Source organism: Zootoca vivipara, chromosome 5 (assembly GCF_963506605.1).
Source record: "Zootoca vivipara chromosome 5, rZooViv1.1, whole genome shotgun sequence".
Lineage (NCBI taxonomy): Eukaryota > Metazoa > Chordata > Lepidosauria > Squamata > Lacertidae > Zootoca > Zootoca vivipara.
In genome coordinates this window covers 11,159,135-11,178,875 of record NC_083280.1, presented here as the reverse complement: position 1 = coordinate 11,178,875, position 19,741 = coordinate 11,159,135, and the positions used below count along the sequence as shown (strand labels likewise).

The 19,741-nt window shown below is 44.6% G+C and overlaps 2 protein-coding genes across 2 annotated transcripts; one reads left to right on the top strand and one right to left on the bottom strand.

The window, feature by feature from the left end:
- Positions 1-69: 69 nt before the first annotated feature.
- Positions 70-7,352, bottom strand: MRPL47 (mitochondrial ribosomal protein L47). The gene is made up of 7 exons (XM_035133507.2): positions 7,215-7,352; positions 5,771-5,916; positions 5,271-5,331; positions 3,802-3,898; positions 2,550-2,680; positions 1,098-1,193; positions 70-726 (listed from the first exon to the last, which is right to left on the bottom strand). The coding sequence occupies exons 1-7, from the start codon at positions 7,301-7,303 to the stop codon at positions 612-614; spliced, it is 735 nt and encodes a 244-aa protein (XP_034989398.1). The 5' UTR covers positions 7,304-7,352; the 3' UTR covers positions 70-611.
- Positions 7,353-8,750: 1,398 nt separating this feature from the next.
- Positions 8,751-16,978, top strand: NDUFB5 (NADH:ubiquinone oxidoreductase subunit B5). Its single transcript, XM_035133996.2, has 6 exons — positions 8,751-8,909; positions 9,671-9,759; positions 12,747-12,813; positions 13,888-13,949; positions 15,131-15,237; positions 16,743-16,978. The coding sequence occupies exons 1-6, from the start codon at positions 8,783-8,785 to the stop codon at positions 16,861-16,863; spliced, it is 573 nt and encodes a 190-aa protein (XP_034989887.1). The 5' UTR covers positions 8,751-8,782; the 3' UTR covers positions 16,864-16,978.
- Positions 16,979-19,741: the final 2,763 nt, after the last annotated feature.

The window sequence follows — 19,741 nt, the reverse complement described above, 5'->3', positions numbered from 1 at the left end:
CTAATCCCTGCCTTTAATACTACTGTTTGCTAGATCTGCAGTAGTGTTGTTCTATTTGTGTGAGTTGGAGGGAATGGTACTTGAATACAGGAATCATTTAACTTTTTGCTTCCCTGGTGCCCATGCTACATGCACCATAAATTGGGATTAATATTAACAGACCTGAGCCAAATCCAGCCCAGCTGTACAAAATCGTGCATATTTATGCAACTTTTGATCATCTCATGGGCCAGAGAGCTCTGCATGACCCCCAAAACTTTCCTGTCTTTTAAATATAATTGCTAAGTAAACTCAACATGAGGACCAAAAACTGGTTTTTACAAAAACCAAACTGGATTTTAATTAGAGCACACCTGTTTCTTTGTGACTGCAACTACAAACTATGTGCCATGACATAGAAAACAGTTAATTAAATGGTTGTTGACAAACAAGTCTATGAATGAACAAATACCGGTATTTTACAAGAAGGATGAAACAGCTTTATTTTAGGGGCGGAAATGAGTTTGTTTCACATCACATGGTATGTTTTGCCTTACTCTTTGTCCATTTACAACCAGTTCAGAAGGAGGAATATTTGTCCCACAATTCCATCAAACATTGCCAACTTCACGTTAACTTTGAGACTGAGCACCAAGATGAGGGAATAGTTCCTTTAAACGCTTCTGTTCCCGCTTCTGCGCATTCTTCTTCCTTGATTCATTGCGCAAATGTTGTTCAAGTCTAAGTCTGCAGGAGAAAACCAACCAGTGTAAGTTAGCGTAAAAGCTGTTTGTTTTATTTACAATTATATACCGTACAACAATGTATATACAACAATGTTTTTAGCAGGTGCCCAAGAGAGTACAGTGAAGGCGTCTACTTGAGCTCAACGGGTAGGGAGTTCCAAAATATAGCCACTGCCACACTAAACACACTCTTACAAACACAGAACGGGTATTATGTGACACCTGCAATAGTGCCAATTCTGCCGATCGAAGTGGTCAAGCAGGCACATATGGCGCAAGGCGATCTCGTAGCTTTCTCAGACAATCGGCAAAGCAGGACAAATGGTAAGAGGACAGATAAAAGGGTTTGGCTTTAAAGGCTGCTGGTCTTACCTGAGAAAACGATTGATCTTTGGCAAATAGTAGAAACGCTTCCTGTTATGCTTTGCATTTAGGTACCAAGGGATTGGCCATTCCTTGAAAGTGTACCTGCCAATGACAGACAAGGGGAAAGTGTGAGATGAGATTCTTTTGAAAAGCTCATAATTATGTCTAGCCGCCTCCTCCCACCCCAAAATCTCAGGATACATTACATAATATTTTAGAGCCTATTTTTAGCTAAAACACATCAAAGCACACACACAAGCACCAGTCCCTAATTCACTGTCAGTAGCTGATCTGCCCTGACCAGTTCTTATCTGAGCAAATTATTTGGTTGTTTCAGATGATAAATGCAGGGTGGTAGGTTAATTATTTTAGGGCAGTAGCAGCACTCCCCACCACTTTCCCTAAGGAAAGGCAAAGTGATAACCAGTTTTCCCAAGCCTCCTCTGCCCTTTAGAAACTGAACTGGCTGTGCGTGAAAGGCAGCCCTGACCTGTTCGCAAAGCACATAATGGAAGACTTCACCCCATAGATTCAGAGTTCCCTCCTGCTCAGAATAGCTTACAGAGAAAATGTGCTAGAAAGCTAAGAACGTCAAATGGTAGAAGAGACTTTTTTGGTTCGCTCTTAACTTAAACAGGGAGTTCTTTCCTCAATACGTTTTGCTTGAATATATGAAACTGCCTTGCATTGCATCACGTCCTAGGTCCATCCAGCCCAGTCCTCATACCCTCTTATTTCCAAAGTAGGTGTGGATTCTTATGTGTCAAAGAGGCAATAACTACACACAAGGCAGCAGCATGAGCAGGGCCGGCCCTACCATTGGGCAGAGTTGGGCAATTACCGGGTATCCTATGAAGTCTGCCCTTAAAAGCTAGCCTGCTGCCCTCAGGTGTGATGAATGATGCTGTCCCAGTGTGGAGGTAAGATTCAACTGCCAATCCAGTTGGCATCTGCTCATGGAATATGGGGCACCACCCCTCTTGTCCTTGGCCTCAGGCAGCAAAATGTCTTGAGTCACTCCCGGTACCGGGCTTATAGAAGTACAAAAAAAACTTTAGGAAAACAAAAGAGAAGGAAACAAGCCTCCCCTCCCCAACCCAAAACCCAGTGAGGATTAAGCATGCTCACTGGCCACTGAATGCTAATTGGATGTTAGGGAAAATATTTAAAAGTCTGCTGGCAGAGGGATCAGAAAAGAATGTCATGGGTGACTGACATTGAAAAGCAGTATTCCACACTGTTTAGCATTTCCTTGCATGTCCCAGTGGCACTGTCTATTCAGACTGGCAGTGGTTCCCTGAGATCTCGGGTAGAAGTCTTTCCCAACCCTGCTAGCTCAAATCCTTGGAGAGGCCAAGGTGAAATGTTGTACAAAGTGTAGCTCTACACAGAGCCACTCTTGGTATTTGCTCTCCCCACAAATGCTGCTCGGAAAACACCAATAATTCTTTCTTGTACCAAATTACGCGGCCCAAGAAGTCATGTCTCCATTCGCCTGGTCTCTCTTTCTCCTGGCCAGTCTGTAAGAGCCGCAAAGCGTCTTCCCTTTCCTGGATGACAAGATCCATTCTATCCATGGAATCTTTCACCTGAAGACCACAAAAAAGAGTGTTTCAGCTCGAAAGCCACAAATCCACGCAAAAGAGCCTGAGCCCAGGGGAACTCCAGACACATAGCTTTTCCCAAGCTGGTGCTCTCCTGATGTTTTGGCCTGCATCAACCCCAATAAGCACAGCTGTCACAGCTGATGGGAGTCGTAGTCCAAAACATGGAAGGCATTCTGTTGTAGAATGTGCATGGGCTTAGCAGTCTTATAACAGGTTTTGCTTGTCCCTACAAACTAAATCGCACTTTACTGGGAAATCTGTTTGCCAATGGATTGCACTTTTAACAACCTGAACCATAACTACACTGTCCCTGGGCAGCACTGCTGTTGGGTGGAACTTCTTCACCAGAAACTACAGCCAGGCTTTCTGTGACTCGTATCCCTTACTTACAGACTTATTTCATTTTACCATCCGTGCTGGCGCCAGAAAAAAATCTCAACTGGAATCTGCTTCAGAATCCTGCACCCACTCCCTCACTGCCAGGGCTCATGTAGCCAGGGTTGGTGACAAAAATACAAGGAGGGTAAGGGCAAATCAAGAGTTTAAGGAGCCTAATAGAATTAGGGAAAATTTAAAGACTTGCTTATTTTTTTTTTACTCCTACATAAATGTAGGTAAAAGTTTTCAACAGTCTTTGGAAGAACTGCAAATGCTGCTTCCTTTACAAAGAACAGAGTTGCCCATGTCCAGGTTAGAAACAGATATGAAAGCTAGGAGCTAAATGGCACCTTTAACCTAGGTTATGGGTGCAGCAACAGAATGTCTAGGAGCACTTTTTCTTTATAACAAGTATACAAAGCTGAAAATGAATGAACTGTAGCTAAAATATTATGCTCATTTTTCACATGGTCTAGTCCTTCCCCTGCCCACCCCCCTAATATTCTTAAGAGGGTCTCTTCTGCAGTCTTCAGAGAGTAACTGGAAGTGGGGAGGCACAAAACGGTCCTTCTTCCCTTCCACTTCGTAGTTTTAATCTGAAATATTAGGCGCAGTACTGTGCCCAGAGCTCAGAAACTGCTTGCGCTAACGAAATTCCATGTCGCAAAATGCGCCTAGGACAACGGGAGTTTCTAACACTGGCAGTGACCTCAGCATCATGTTACCTTTTCTAATCGCTCTGGGCTTGGCATTGGCAGCCTCTGCCGTTTTGCTTCTTGCTCCAACGTTAAAAGCATGTTTCGCTCTTTAAGCAGGACGTACCTAAGTCAAAGAACATATTGGTAAGTACTAACAGATTGTTAACTGGGACTCGTTTGCCCTACACCCAGGTCATGCTAAACATAGTTTAGTGTTATGTCAATAAGCAATGAGAAGCTTGGGCTGGAATTCTTCCTCCTCCCATGTAGCTGGAGGTGAGGTTTGAACATTTTTGCTTCTGCCTTTGATTAACTATTGCTTACCATGTTGGCTGGACCCAGAACTGTGGTTAATCTTAACTGTGGTTTGCTTAAACTGTGATTTGAAATGGGCATGTTTGAAAATAACTGTAATTAACTGTAACCAGAGTTTGTTGGTTCTGGGTCATATGAGAAATTATGTTTAAACTAAAGTGGAAGCAAAAGCTCTCAAAATGCACCTCATGGCTGTCCACATGCAATTCAATAGAGCTTTCTGAAATATGTGGAAGTTTGTCCAGCCACCTCTGCCCACTGCTTCTTGGCTAAATTATAATGATATAGGGACAGTGGGTGTCACAACCAGCAGAGGAAAAAGACAAGTTAAAATGAACTTTACTTCTAAGACAAACGCTGAAAACTTGGAATAATTATAGGATGAAACCAGGCCCAGAAGTTTCCCTCCTTAGCATTCATCTTAAAGTCACTCGATGTTTTTAACAATAAATCAGCCATCAGAGTTTGTAAATTGGGGGAAGGGCCTACACAAATTTAGAGATTTGACAGATGAAAGTTTGCTAACATGGAATGAGATAGCTCAAAAAACAGGAGGTTAGGTACTCCATGCTTTCAGAATTTTCAATTAAGGAATCTTTTGTCAAGTATATGGTAAGGAAGATGACAACATGAGAAATCACAATGGCAGCTAATAAATCAAAAGGCCTCTTGGTAAAAACCTACAAATTATTGTTTGACCTGAGTAAAAAGGAGTCTGTTTTCAGGATAAGGTGAGAAAAAGAAGTGGGATTTACTATGCCAGAATTGAGATGATTTAAGATTTGGCATACAATAAAAATCTGCACTAAGTTTATCAATAAAGGAAATACAGTACAAACTTTTATTGCGCCAATATTTAACTCCTGCCAGGTTGAACAGAATGTTTATGGAAAGAAATGTTGAGTGCTAAAGTGTCTGGCTGTAAATGCACAACTATATTACACATGTGGTGGGAATGTCAGCAAGCTTATGAATTTTGGAAGCAATCTGTGAGTCAAATAATATTAACAGGTTAACAGAGATTTCCCCCAGTGTTGATTTTGTTTTAACTGGATTGAGGAGGATATTCCTGGATTCTGAAATCATGACCAAGCAGTTCTTGAAATATTGTGCATAAGGATGAAACGAGTACAGTAACTTTAAAGAAACACGAGCCATTAGATGCACTGAAAGATACTCACCAAAGTTTGTGCAAATCCTCACTGCTCTTGCCTCGGAGCTGTTCTACTGTCCAAGAATCCCCTGTGGAATCCACAAAGCGCATCATTGTTTTGGCAGGGGGACAAATGACTGCTCAAAACTATATGGGGAACTGTTCTAAGGACCTGACCATACTGAAACCTGCTTTGCACCCATGACAGCTTCACCAAAACATGAAAGTTAGAAAAGGTGATACAAAAGATTATTCAACATTACTGTCATGTATAATCGAATATTTTTAAATGAACAGAATTAAATATAAATAATGCTAACATATTATTGGACAAAATGATATCTTCAGGTGACATATTCTGAATAAGAGTGTACACCTGAACAGTGATTTTACAGACACATGAAGATATACGCCAGCACAGAGTGTGCTGCTATTGAACTTTTACAATCCCACCTAGCTTACATATCTGCAAAGTGGGAGGCCAGAAAGGGGGGGGGGGTCAAAATTAACAGATTCTGAGTATCTTACCAGATTTGACTTCTATCTTTCCCCAGTTTTTGGGATCATCAAAAAATTCCTCCAGCCCATTCCGAGGCAAGGAAGTATGAAGTAACATACAGGGAGAGACTGTTTCTACTTTTGTGGCATTCTTGTGCAGGTTGTTAAGGATGAATCTGAAGGACAATAAAATAAGAATTTTTTAAAACAACAAAAAGATATAGGCACACACACAAAAACCTATTAGGGATGCTGTAGCAGTGAATATTCTGCATCAGCAGAAAACTGACTAGATGACTTCTGAAGGACTTTCCTATTCTACAATTTCATATAATCAAATTTACCTACAGGGTAGTTTAAAGTAAATGTTCAAAGTGTTTTAGTGGTTTTTGAAAACTGAGTATCTGAACTAAAATCATTTTTTGAGGAACCTAGATATTTCTTTAGACACCCAAGAGACTTCAGATCTGGACACTGTACAGTGGGTGACCCCTCTAACAAGCTAGTCTATGTAACAGCTATGCTATGGAAGCCCGTTTTTTTTTTCTAGAGAAGGCTGCAACTCATTATGCACAAATCAAATCGAATTCCCTGAACACAGTTGGACTTTGATCTGATAACATAACATCATAGAACTGTGGAGTTGGAAGCGACCCCAACCCCCTGCAATGATGTTTAGTCGGAATCTCCTTCCTTGCAACTTAGAAGCCATTGATTTGGGCCTACCCTCCAGAGCAGGAGAAAACAAGCTAGTTCCATCCTTCCATGGGGACAGAACCTTGAGATATCTGAAGATGGCTTTGAAGATTGCAACTCAACGTCAGGAAGAACTGTCTGACAGTAAGAGCTGTTGGACGGATGGAACGGTCTCCTTTGGAAGGTGGTGGATTCTCCTCCCTTGGGGGTATTTAAAGCAGCGGTCGTCTGGCTGTCCACCGCAGTTGCTTGAACTGAGATTCCTGCATTACAGGGGGATGGACTAGATGATGCTCGGGATCCCTTCCAACTCTGCAATCCTATGATTCATCTACCTCATTGAACGTGGTAGACAGTGAGCCTACTGGTTTCACCCTGTGAGATCAGAATGGTCAGTCAGTACTTGGATTGCCAAATTGGAGAAAGGGGGAGTTAAAAATACAAAAACAGTTAACTAACGTCCTCCCCCACGCATTCCTTAATTGGCGATAACAACAACACAATGCAACACCACCAACACAATAATAATTTTATTAATTGTACCACCACCACCACACAATAATTTTATTAACTGCACCCTGCTCATGTGACTGGGTTTCCCCAGCCACTCCGGGCGGCTTCCAACATATATAAAAAACGTAATGAAACATTAAGCATTGAAAAAGTAGCTTTATAACTGTTAAGGGCTTGAACTCGGCACGGGGGAAATTCAAGGAATGAAAGGAACACGGCAAAGCGGAGGTCGCAGGGCGCCTCCTTCCGCCCGGCGACTGCCCACCTGGAAGGAGAGGACGCCGACGGGCCGCCCCAGGTAGCTGTCCTCAGGAGCTTCGAGAACGCCCGGCAAAGCGCCCCCGCCGCCGCCATCACACCTTCCGTATCCCACAATGCTCATCGGCCTCCGCCGCCGGAAAGCGTCGGCCCACGCCCATAGAGATTGCGAAGAAAGTACGGAGAGGCACGCAGGCCAAACTTCCGGTGTGGGTCGGAAGCCGCTCTTCCTTTGGGGTTTCCTTTGGGGTTCAGAACCCTTTCCGTAATAGGCTATTTGTTTCCCCACAATCCTCCTTGCCCCGCCTTGCCTTCGACCGCAGATACAAGAAAGATTGAAGAGGCGACCGTGTGAGGTCGTCTTCCGCAGTAAAAACATCGGTCTTTGGGCACCTTAAAGAGCAACACCACGACGAGCCTTTAGTGAACTATACGCAAAAAAATGAATCCAGCGCATCGTGTAGTTGCGGGCAAGATGCCCCAAAAGAAAGGAATTTTTAAATCCGTTTAGGCTGACGTGAAAATCGCATTGGATTGAGAAATTCAGGATTTTTACCGTTAACAGTAACTGAGCAGTAGCTGGACTCCGCCAAGAAACGAAACATAGCGAGCCTTTCCTGCTCTTGTTCAGATCTCATTTTTGAGGAGTTGAAATTCTGTTTTCATTTAGCTTTTTAAACATCCACAAATGAACTCTTCAAATGCAAACACTGCTCAAGGTCTCCCTCATCATCAAATCGTCGTCGTCATCATCATTATTATTAACGGTGCAAGTCAGTGAAGTGTAACTGTGTGTAACTGAGCACCCAGCTGATGCTTAAAGGAAATTTGGGCTCTGACTTCTAATGTGCAATATGAATACTGTAGTGGATTGAGTTGCAGTGAATAATAATGATGATGATAACAACAACAACAACATCATGTCGCTTTATCCTGTCCAAGGCAACACAAAGCGACTTACAACCAAACAACCACTTGCAGGAAGCGCTCTTACATTCTTATCCAGTACATTACAGTCCTTACAATGTCTACTCGGAAGTAAGCCAAATTGAATTCAGTGGTGCTTAGCTTACTGTAGAAATACAGCCTCCCCCCTTCCTTTTAAAGGATTGTGGATGTAATAGGACCATGGGCGTTGCCAAGGGGGTGGGGCAACTGCCCTCCCTTACATCAAGTAAAACAATAGTACCGGTAAAACTTAATTAACTGACCAATCACGTCGGTTCTTCGCCCCCTAACAAAAATCCTGACTGCGCTCGTGAACAGGACCCGAATTAAAACAACAACACCTCTTTGCCGGTTATCTTTTCCCTGGGGGAGAACGCCAGGACGAGTCGCCTCCTATTCGCAACTGCGCTAAGAGAACCCCGGCTCCCTACGAGCATCTAATAGAGAAACCCCGTCGGGTTCTGTGAGCAGCGCATTGAAATCGGACACCGGCTCCTCGTGGCAGTCTATTTTAGTGAATCTACGTGCCGCCCTGGCGCCCGTTCTAAAGATGGCGGCGACGCGCCTTCAGCCCCGCTCTCCAAACGCGGGTCACCTTCCTCCGCCGTTACCTTGCCAGTCGCAGGCATGGCGGCCATGAGCCTGCTTCTCCGAGCGGCGGCTGCTTTCGCGGCCAGGAGGACCTTTCCGGGCCCGGGTCTCTGGGGTCGCTTCTCCCTGCCTGGGCGGGCCGCCGGCCGCTCTGTGCTCATCGGTATGGCTTTCCTAGGGGACGGGAGGATCGGTGGGGTGGTGTTTTTTCCTGTCTGGTTGACCTTGAGGATTTGGGACAATCCCTGAGATTTGCGGGGGGGCGGGCGGGCTGCCACCATATATGTGCAATAATAATAATTTTACATATAATATCTAACTGTATTATATCTAATTATATCTAATTGCCGTGACTCTCCTGCCTGGGAAATCGATTGCGCAGGCAGACGTTCAACTGGCGAAGCTTTCTTCCAACCTGCTTGGTTTGGGCCAGCCATGCAGAGGGACTTCTGCCACTCAACCGCCCTCCTTCGCCCAAGGGCTACTTTTCTTGGAGGAGGGTGTGCTTTCAAAGGCATGTCGATGATGAAAATAATTAGCAAAGCAATCCTGTCTTGGCTGGGTCAGAGCTGGACAAATCCCATTATTATTATTATTATTATTATTATTATTATTATTATTATTATTTATTAGTTGTTGAATTTATATACCACCCTATAACCCCGGGAGTCTCAGGGCGGTTCACAGAATAAAACCAAGATATAAAACCACAAAATACATAATAAAAATAAAATCAACAACCCCATAGCCCCCCCCCCAAACACCCCACACACCCCACAGCCTCGGTTTTTCCCTTTGTAAGAATAGCTGTGTGGGAATATGCAAAAACAGAGGAGAACACAACAGAAGGTCTCTCTGTAGGCTTGACTGGGTCACAGAAACCACAGCTGGCTTTGCGCTAACACGTGGAGTTGATTTTTGCAGCTCCAGTACGCCATGGCAGTGGTGGTGGGAAAAGAATGTTTGTCATCAAGGCGACGGATTTTTACGACAGGCGATTCCTGATTTTGTTGGTGAGTCTACACTCTTTGGGGAGGGAGGAATTGTAGGAGACCAAGAGGTGTCACACGGGATGTTTTGATTGTAAGTGATATTCTGTGTTCTAAATGCTACTGTATTCAGTCTTCCTAAGCCCAAGGTTCAGCTTTACCTTAGAGTTGGCTTCTTGAGCTGTGTAAGTGGAATAGAGATACCTGTGGACCAGGGTCGGATTTAGGTTTGATGAGGCCCTAAGCTACTGAAGGTGATGGGGCCCTTTATATGTTATATTTTAGGGAGCAGGCTAGCAGGCAGGGCCCATTACTTACATCACTGTTGCTGTATGTAGGTTTTATTTTATTTGTTTTTTATCTTATATTTTGGAAATGTACATCCAGCTTTTTTTTTCTTTAATTTTTTGGGGGACCCCCAAGAGAGTGGGGCCCTAAGCTATAGCTTGTTTAGCTTATATGTAAATCCGGCACAGTTGTGGACTATGTAAGTCACCTTTCTTTTTTGCAAGTGGATATACGATGGCTTTGGGGTTTTTTAATAGTTTATTGGTAACTATAGGATTAGAAAGGGGGCAGCACCAACTCCCCTCTTCCTAGAGAGCCCTTGTTACCGTGGGATAAGGGTGGCTTCAACTTTGCAGCAGTTCTGGTGACTGTTTTTTTTTTCAAGGTTGGATTTGAGCCCAGCTACAATGCTGGGATTATTGTGTCATTGGCAGAACTATTAGGTTTAGGTTGGGATCCATGTATGCTCCAAAGAATTGCTCATTTGTTTTCATGGCAGCACTTCCTGTTGCCCAAGAGATAAGTCTCCGTTCAGTGGCTTGCCTCTTTAGCATCTGGTGTCCATATCAACAGATTGTGAAGCTGAGGCTCCAATACTTTGGCCACCTCATGAGAAGAGAAGAATCCTTGGAAAAGACCCTGATGTTGGGAAAGATTGAGGGCACTAGGAGAAGGGGATGACAGAGGACAAGATAGTTGGACAGTGTTCTCGAAGCTACGAACATGAGTTTGACCAAACTGCGGGAGGCAGTGCAAGACAGGAGTGCCTGGCGTGCTATGGTCCATGGGGTCACGAAGAGTCGGACACGACTAAACGACTAAACAACAACATCCATATCAATGAAGAGTGGGACAGAAGTACAGTAGTTTTATTTTAAAACATTGCTCCAGCAAAAACAATAAATGAAATTCAGGATTCTTATATCTCTATGTGTGCTTTTTACTTCTTTGGATCATTGCCATAAACAGACAATAAGTATTTCAGAGTGAACTGTGTACATTCATTTAGAGGTCTTTTCACATGTGTAACTTAAAACGCCAAGTGGTATCTGAATATTCAAGAGTCTTAAGTTCTGAATAAATGACCATATCTTGTATTATTATTATTATTATTATTATTATTATTATTATTATTTCTAAACCGCTCTTAATCCAAGGATCACACAGTGCAGGGGTCCCCAGACTTACCGCGCAGTGGGCCGGTGCCCGCCGCGCCGACCGCGCGGCGGGCCGGAGGGCAGGGGAGTGCGCGCGCAGCGGGCCGGAGGGCGGGGGAGTGCGCGCCCGTGCGCATGCGCGCACGCACACGGGCGGGGGAAAAATCGCCAAAAATCGCTTGTGCGCATGCGTATGGGCCTCCCCCGACCCGGAAGTGCATCGGAAATGACCTCTTCTGGGTCGGGAGAGGCCCATACGCATGCGCAAAATGGATTTTCGGCGATTTTTCTGATCGTCGCCGCGCCGCGCGCCGTAAGAGCGGGCGGCGGCAGCGGGCGGCGGGGGTCGTCGCGGGCCGGATTGGGAGGCCGATTGGGCCGCATCCGGCCCGGGGGCCGTAGTTTGGGGACCCCTGACACAGTGGTTTTATGTTTTACAAGATAAAAACACCAAAATACATAATTTAGTAAGAAACAAAAACAATAACCTCCCCCCCCGAGTTTAAAAGCCCCTGTTGTTTAGTCGTGTCCGACTCTTCGTGACCCCATGGACCAGAGCACGCCAGGCACTCCTGTCTTCCACTGCCTCCCGCGGTTTGGTCAAACTCATGTTCGTAGCTTCGAGAACACTGTCCAACCATCTCGTCCTCTGTCGTCCCCTTCTTGTGCCCTCAATCTTTCCCAGCATCAGGGTCTTTTCCAGGGAGTTTAAAAGCCCATAGATTGTTTAATTAGATAGAAGAGGAATGTTATTGTCTGAAATATTAAGCTAGAAAATATATCCTAATAGTCCAGATTGTAGTGTTTGTATTGGGAGAGGTTCAGTGTTGGAAGTGTTCAGAAGCAGAAGGCTCTTTAATACAGATTTGGTGGTGATGTAAACACGCAAAGAAATACTGACAGATGGTATATAAGGAACTTAGGCAAATGTTTGAATTCACATTTCCAAAAAATCCAGAAGCCTTCCTTTTAGCAATAATAGGAGAGAGGAGAGGAGAGGAGATACCAAAGGAAGTCAAAAATATATTTTTGTATGCAACAGCGGCTACAAGAATAGTCTATGCAAGAAGCTGGAACGAAAAAAAAAGTACTCCAACAAAGGATCAAAGTTTGCATAAATTAATAGAATTTGTAGAATTAGCAAGCGTGATGGCCAAAATAAGAAATTGGGAAGATAAGAAGTGTGTTGGAATGTTTTGGAGAATATTTAAAAAGAGATGGCATTAAGCGTAACCTACAAGTAGGGATGAATATGTGATCAGCAGTAGACAAGATAAACAAACTGAAGTGATAAAATAGGGTGAAGTGATAAAATAGGGTGGTTGGCAGCGAACCAAAGAGTTTGAACCAGGATGCCAATGAAGGATAGGTTGGGAAGTCTGTGTAGGAACATGATAAGATGACAAATGTATGTAGAACAACAACCGGAAAATGTATAAATAAAAATTATATATATAAAAGGAGAGGTACTAAAATTACTGGGGTTTGATGAAGATGTTGGGGTACTATGTATTTTTGCCACATAATGATCTTGCTTCTTCTTGTTTCCTTTCACTTTCTAAACAGAGGTTCTACATTTTACTCACCGGAATCCCAATTGCTCTCATCATAACATTTGTCAATGTCTTTATTGGTGAGTATTTCTGCAGGTTTCATCCTATTTTGAAGGGCTGACATAAGAAACTGTGAAGTAAAGCAAGCAGTTGCATCTCTCTTAAAGAGCTGCTCTTTTTCAATGACATTAAATCTGGTTTGGGTTAGTACAAGAACTGCTAGGTGAATATTAAAAATCCCCTGGAAGGAATGGTCTCTTTCTCCTAGCCTCAGTGGATGGTGTGAACTAACATCTTAGTTCGCTTAAAACAAAAAAAACCTGTAGGTGTTAAAACGTTTTGAATAACTACCACTTAACCAGAAAAATGTGTCTCTTGGTCGTACCTACGGGACCGCCTCTCTTGGTATGCCCCGCGGAGGCCCTTAAGGTCCACAAACAACAATATTCTGGAGATCCTGAGCCATAAGGTGGCTAGATTGGCCTCTACTAGGGCCCAGGGCCTTTTCAGTATTGGTGCCAACTTGGTGGAACGCTCTTTCACAGACCAGGGCCCTGCGGGGATTTGTCATCTTTCCGCAGGGCCTGCAAGACAGAGCTGTTCCGCCTGGCCTTTGGGCTGGACTTCGTCTGACCCCTGTGTTTTCCTCCCTCATGGCTTGGATTTATGGACTACTTAAAACCAGGCTGCATTTTAAATTTTAATATTGTATTTTAATCATTTGCTTTTTATGTTTTATTGTAATTTTATTGGTGTTAGCCGCCCTGAGCCCGGCTTTGACTGGGGAGGGCGGGGTATAAATAAAAATTTATTATTATTATTATTTTTGTTTTCATGCCATATCTGCTACCTGTAAAACTGAGAATTGTTAATGTTGGTTTGTTGTGTTATTTGTTGTGTTTGTAGGGACAGGAATTCCCCACCCTCATTTGCATGTTTCTCCACAGTTTTTTGTGTGTGCTTGCTTGAATGTGAGTCTCCTTGAACTTGGTGGGACTTACTTCTGAACAAACATGTTAAGGACGGGACAGCAAACTTTGAATTAGTCCTATTTTGAAGATACTGTAATATGTTGTGGCTGGCAACAGTATTCTTTCTTGACAGTGTTTTTGGAAGTCTATTGCATTTGGACTGAGCTTCTTCTTTCTCACCAGGTAAAGCTGAACTGGCTGAAATCCCTGAAGGTTATGTCCCAGAGCACTGGGAGTACTATCGCGTAAGTAATAATAATTTATTATTTATACCTTGCCAATCTGGCTGGGTTTCCCCAGCCACTCTGGGCAGCTTCCAACAAATATTAAAAATACATTAAAACATTAAAAACCTCCCTAAAGAGGGCTGCCTTCAGATGTCTTTTAAACGTCAGATAGTTGTTTATCTCTTTGACATCTGATGGGAGGGCGTTCCACAGGGCAGGTGCCACTACCGAGAAGGCCCTCTGCCTGGTTCCCTGTAACTTGGCTTCTCGCAGTGAGGGAACAACCAGAAGGCCCTCGGCGCTGGATCTCAGTGTCCAGGCAGAACGATGTACAGAGCTGAGTGCTTATTGTAGTCCTGGTTTGGGAAGGAGCTTTCTGGGCTGCATCCAGACTTTCCCGCCTGCAGACAAAAGGACTCCTTTTGTTCATGGAAGGGAGTTGGATCCATTGGAAACTTCCACCAGAGGAAGGAGGATGGTGACAATTTCTGCCAGTTTTCTTTTGCCCCTTAATCCCACCTCTGATGCTGATCCAAACCTCCAGAGCAGATATTTGGAAGGTGGGAAATAGGGGACTGTGAATTCTGGAAGCATGAATTGCTGAGCAGCGCCTCTTCCCATCCCTGTAGCACAGGGTTGGTGGAACTGGATTGAGTCGGGCGAGATCCTGACATTCCCCAACCCCCGCAGGTCACTTTAACAGCTGGATTCAAGTCCTAGCAACTAGGGATGTTAGGATTTGAACCAGAAACATCATGCATACTAGGTACATGGTCTTCCAGTGAATTATTTCCTTTCTGATTCCTCCATCTGCCCATCTTGTCAGATTCCTGTATTGTTTGCTCATTCCATTGTTTGCTCAGCCCCTTTCCTTCAGCAATTGGTTCTCTGGGCTCCTGACCCCTTAATTCCCTACCTTTTAGGCCCTCCTTTCAATCAGCTCTCCACTCTTAGTCTGCCTCGCAACAGCTCCTCTTTCCTTGGGGCGTGTACAAAATTTTAATCCCAGTCAAACCGGGAATTCACTTTAATTTGCTTCTCACAGGACATTTCGTTAATGACAGCTTTGCCCCCCTGAGTAGCTTGAAGATTCCATGACATCACACCAGACAAGCCAATCCATGTCTGAGGCTCCTCTGCTGTATATGCACGCAGGTGCTCATGATTCCTTAGTGATGCCTTGCTTTCCTTTTCTCCAGCATCCGATAACAAGGTGGATTGCTTGCTATCTGCTTGACCCTCCTGAAAAGGATTATGAAAAGGGGTTGGCATTCCTTCATGCTGAATCCGAGAAAATTGAATTAAGGTAGGGAAAATCAACAGGTAATTGGGTGGTTTCCCAAACTTAGGAACATTAGGAAGCTGACTTACTGTATACGGAGTCAGGCCTTTGGCTCACCTGTTGCAGTATGGTCTGCACCAGGGGGTTGAAAGACAGACTTCCTGCAGTTAATTGGTTAAGTTTGCGCTACTCATCATTCTGTGGCCCACTTTGTGTTTTGTTGCTGGAGATACTGAGCCGTGACGTTTCTTTGATAATATCATTGGCCAACATCTGCCAACACCCTTGGGGGGGGGAATCCATCTAATCCAGTCCCCACTCTATGCTGTGAAATGACATCCAAGCAGGGCAAGGGAGGGACTTTCCCCTCCTGGGAGCCAGAGGCAAAAAGTGGTCAAGGTCAGAGGCAAAAGGGAATGAACAGTTGTGACTCTCTCCTTTGAGTTGCGGGCCTTAGCTGATCTCCGTGTAGTGAATAGTATTGCTTCTACAGTTGTCCCTCCTGTTGCTAGGACTGGTTCGGCTCCTGTTGCCAAATTCCTCCCCACAAGCATGCAGGCAGGTGTACACACACAGCCACACGGAGAAAGGCTAGCCTGAATGTGCAGGGAACCAGTGGCCATTTCCACAACCCTGGCTGTGAACGGTTTCCAGCAGCCGGAATTGTGGCTACAGGTTTCAAGCTCCCCCAGATGTTCATTCTTGTGCATGGTAGTTTTTCTCCACCTGCTCCCTTGTATGGGCTCATGCGGAGGAATTTGGCACCGTGAGCTGGCCTCAATTGACCTAATTGACCAACTTAAGTATCCAGGCACATGGGTATTAAATAGCATATGGGTTGCAGCCTCTGCCTGCCAAATTCTACACCAAGGCAGATCCATCTGCTCTGCTGCTTTAAAATTTTGGCCTGACTGGTTGTAGTTGGCTTGAGCAATGGATAATGTTGGCATGGCTCATCAGTCACTTTTGAACACGGTTAAAATAGACTCGGTTTAATGGGAACAAGCAGAATGCTACAGCAATCACAGGTGAAATCTGAAATCACAGGTGTTTCCCTGCTTCTGTCAGGAAACGGCATGATCCGGCTTGTTGTGTAGTCCGAACTTGGGCTCATGGTTTCCTTCCAAACAAACCACAAGTGGCAACGAAGGCTTGTTTTTGGCTTACTGCTCATGGTTTGTTTGTTTTTTTGGGGGGAACAAACCATAAACTTGTGTTCATATGACTTAAGAATCAATCAGTTTCTGTAAACCACTTAGAGGTCTTTCTACAATCAAGCAATATAGACATTCTGTTAAATAAAGAAATAAATACAGATTGTGGCTTGTTTCCTGGCACAGGGACAGGAGAGGGTGAAAAATGTGTCCACGTTTCCAGCAGTCTTCACTAGTCCATTGTACATTCACATTAAACCACAGCTTATTTTAAGCATGGTATAATATAACGTGCAAGCGAGCTCCATTGTACAATTGTTTGATCGTCTTAATTTCCTGATTCTTCTTCCCCATCCCGCTATTTTCCTTTTATAGGAGGCAAGAGAAGATGGCACGCAAGCTAATGAAACAGCGGGGGGATGGACCGTGGCATTTCTATGAAAGCACCCCCGCAAGTCTTATTGATTATTCTCACAAATCAACACCTGACAACTAAGTTGGTTATCCACCTGTCTCAGAGGTGTGCACCCATAAAAGAGTAGTGGAATTATGTAATGTATATATATATATCTGACTTGGTAACTCAAAATTAAAAAAAAATGTTTCAGTTACTTGCTGTGTTGAAGGTTTCCACATGGAGTTTCAGATTCTACAGGGAAAGTGCAAGTTGCTTTTCCCATTAAAAAAAAGAGAGGATTTCCAGCTCTCATGCTTGTGGACCAGTGGTAAAGATGTGCCAACATTTAGTTGTTAACAGACACAGATTTTCCAACATATGGAAAGACAAGTTATGGGCATAGGCAACTAATGAAAAAAATGTGATATTTATTGATTAATAACAACAGTTATTTTAGTAGTAGCAGAAATAATATTTTTTAAACCATGTAGGGAATATTTTAAAAATGTGGCTTCTGGTTCCTTTCCTTGCCCCTCCTCCATGCACTCAAAATCTGCTTTGGAGGGTCTCCCAGTCACCTGTGACTTTGGGGGTAAGGTAAAGGTAAAGGGACCCCTGACCATTAGGTTCAGTCGTGACCGATTCTGGGGTTGCGGCGCTCATCTTGCATTATTGGCCGAGGGAGCCAGCGTACAGCTTCCAGGTCATGTGGCCAGCATGACAAAGCCGCTTCTGGCGAACCAGAGCAGCACACGGAAACGCTGTTTACCTTCCCGCTTGGAGCAGTACCTATTTATCTACTTGCACTTTGAGGTGCTTTTGAATTGCTAGGTTGGCAGGAGCTGGGACCAAGCAACGGGAGCTCACCCCGTCGCAGGGATTCGAACTGCCGACCTTCTGATCAGCAAGCCCTAGGCTCTGTGGTTTAACCCACAGCGCCACCTGGGGCCACTTTGGGGGTAGGCTTCTCTAAATAAGAATGTCTTCGGCAGGTGCTGGAAGGAATGCAGTGAAGGCTCCTGCCTGACATCAATAGGCAGGGAGTTCCAAAGTGTCAGCACTGCCGCACTAAACGACCAAGACCTTACAGATGTGGTTGTGGGTATTATGTGGCATCTGTAAAAGTGCCAATTCTGCCAATCGAAGCTGTTGAGTTGGCACATAGGGAGTAAGGCAGTCTTGTATAGGAAGCAACTGGTCCCAAGTTGTTAACTGGTGCCCTTGAGATCGCCCCAGTAGGGGATCAGCAACCAGTGCCGAACTCTGAGCTGCAGTGTTTTGCACTAACTGCAGCTTCCGGCTCAAGCTTGAAATCACAGAATTGTAGAGTTGGAAGGGACCCCAAGCGTCATCTAGTCCAACCCCCTGCAATGTAGGAATCTCAGCTGAGCTTTTTGTGAGAGCAGCATTCAAAATATTCACCCCACCTACCCCCTGAAAGTGCTGTCGCCTAGAATTCCGACATAATGAAATGCATAGCTTAGCCCCACTTCTTAAGTGATGTTTTCGCCTACCATAGCTGCCAAGTTATCCCTTTTTTAAAGGGATTTTCCCTTATGCTGAATAGGCTTCCTCACGAGAAAAGGGAAAACCTGGCAGCTATGTCGCCTACTTCTGTAGGAAGATGCTACTAGCAGTTATTAGGGACCACTAGAGGGCAGCCCTGTATTTCTATATCATAGCTTTGCCAAAATACTGAACAGCAGCATAGGGCAATCCTCACAAGGTGAAGTTCTCCAGCACCTGCTGTGCCTTGCCTCTATTTCCTGCGACTGTGAGACTGTCGCTCTACCTGCTTCCTTTCCAAAGTTTGATGCCGTTGCTGTTCTCTCCCACAAACTACGCAGACCTTGCCCATTTCCCTCTCCATCATCTGCCCTGCTCCTCACATGGACAAGCCTGTACCAAAACAAATAAAACTCCACAGACAAGCAGTGTTGTATAGTTGGTAGAGTATTTGATTTTGGCTGGAGAGTCTGGGTTCAAATCCATGTTCTGTGATGAAGCTCACTCAGTGGCCCTGATTCTTGTGGAGATAACATCAGCCGGGGGCAGGCAGCGGAGGATCCCACAACATAAGCATACTCCTTCCTGGAGGATGGTGGGTTTAAAATATATGCAATGTCACCGGGGCCTTTTCTAATAGGTGCTTTCAGTAGCCTCTGTTATACCAGGTTAATTGAATCAGCAGTGTCCTCTTAAGTCAGCTGCCCTCCTGATGCTGTTAGACCCCCAATTTGGAATAGCTCAGTCTGTAGAGACTCTTAATTTGTGGATCGTAGGTTCAAGCCCCAATTTAGGCAAAAAAATCCTGCACTGCAGAGGGTTGGATTAAATGACCCTTGGGGTCCCTCCCAGCTCTTGCTTGATTCTGCTTGCCCAGGTGCTGAGATCTACAGGGTAGGTAGGCCCTGCTGGTAGTTATGTGGCTATGAGAAGTTCATGGGGTGGAGGTACACGAGAGAGCCTTTTCTGTGGTGGCCCCTGGAGTGTGGCAAGTTACTGTATACATGTTGGCATCACATCAAGGCACACCTTTTTTTTTTGCACAGAGCTTTGGTGGTGGAAGTTGGTACTGCTCACCATGTGTCTAACCCTCTGTGCAGCCATGTGGCGAAGGGCAGGCCACATACACCGTATGAATAAACAAACCCCAACCAGCATTGCTACCATATCTAAGACAATCTGGAAGGACAGATTCCCAATTCCTGCTCTTAAGTGGTAAAGAGAGCTTTAGCCAAAAAGTGCAGAGGGCAAACTACAGATAAACTCTTTGGGCACGGGGCCACATTCACATGTAATGACAGGCCTGGATTCTTGGCTTAATAAACCATACTTTGCACATTGCAGCAGCAAAACAACTGGGGAGAAGCAAAGCAGTTGCAATCTCCCAGAGCTCATATGATCGTGCTAAGGTATGTTTTTGCTCAACATGAACTGCAAATCAGGCCATTGTATACTCCTCTAAGCCAAAATG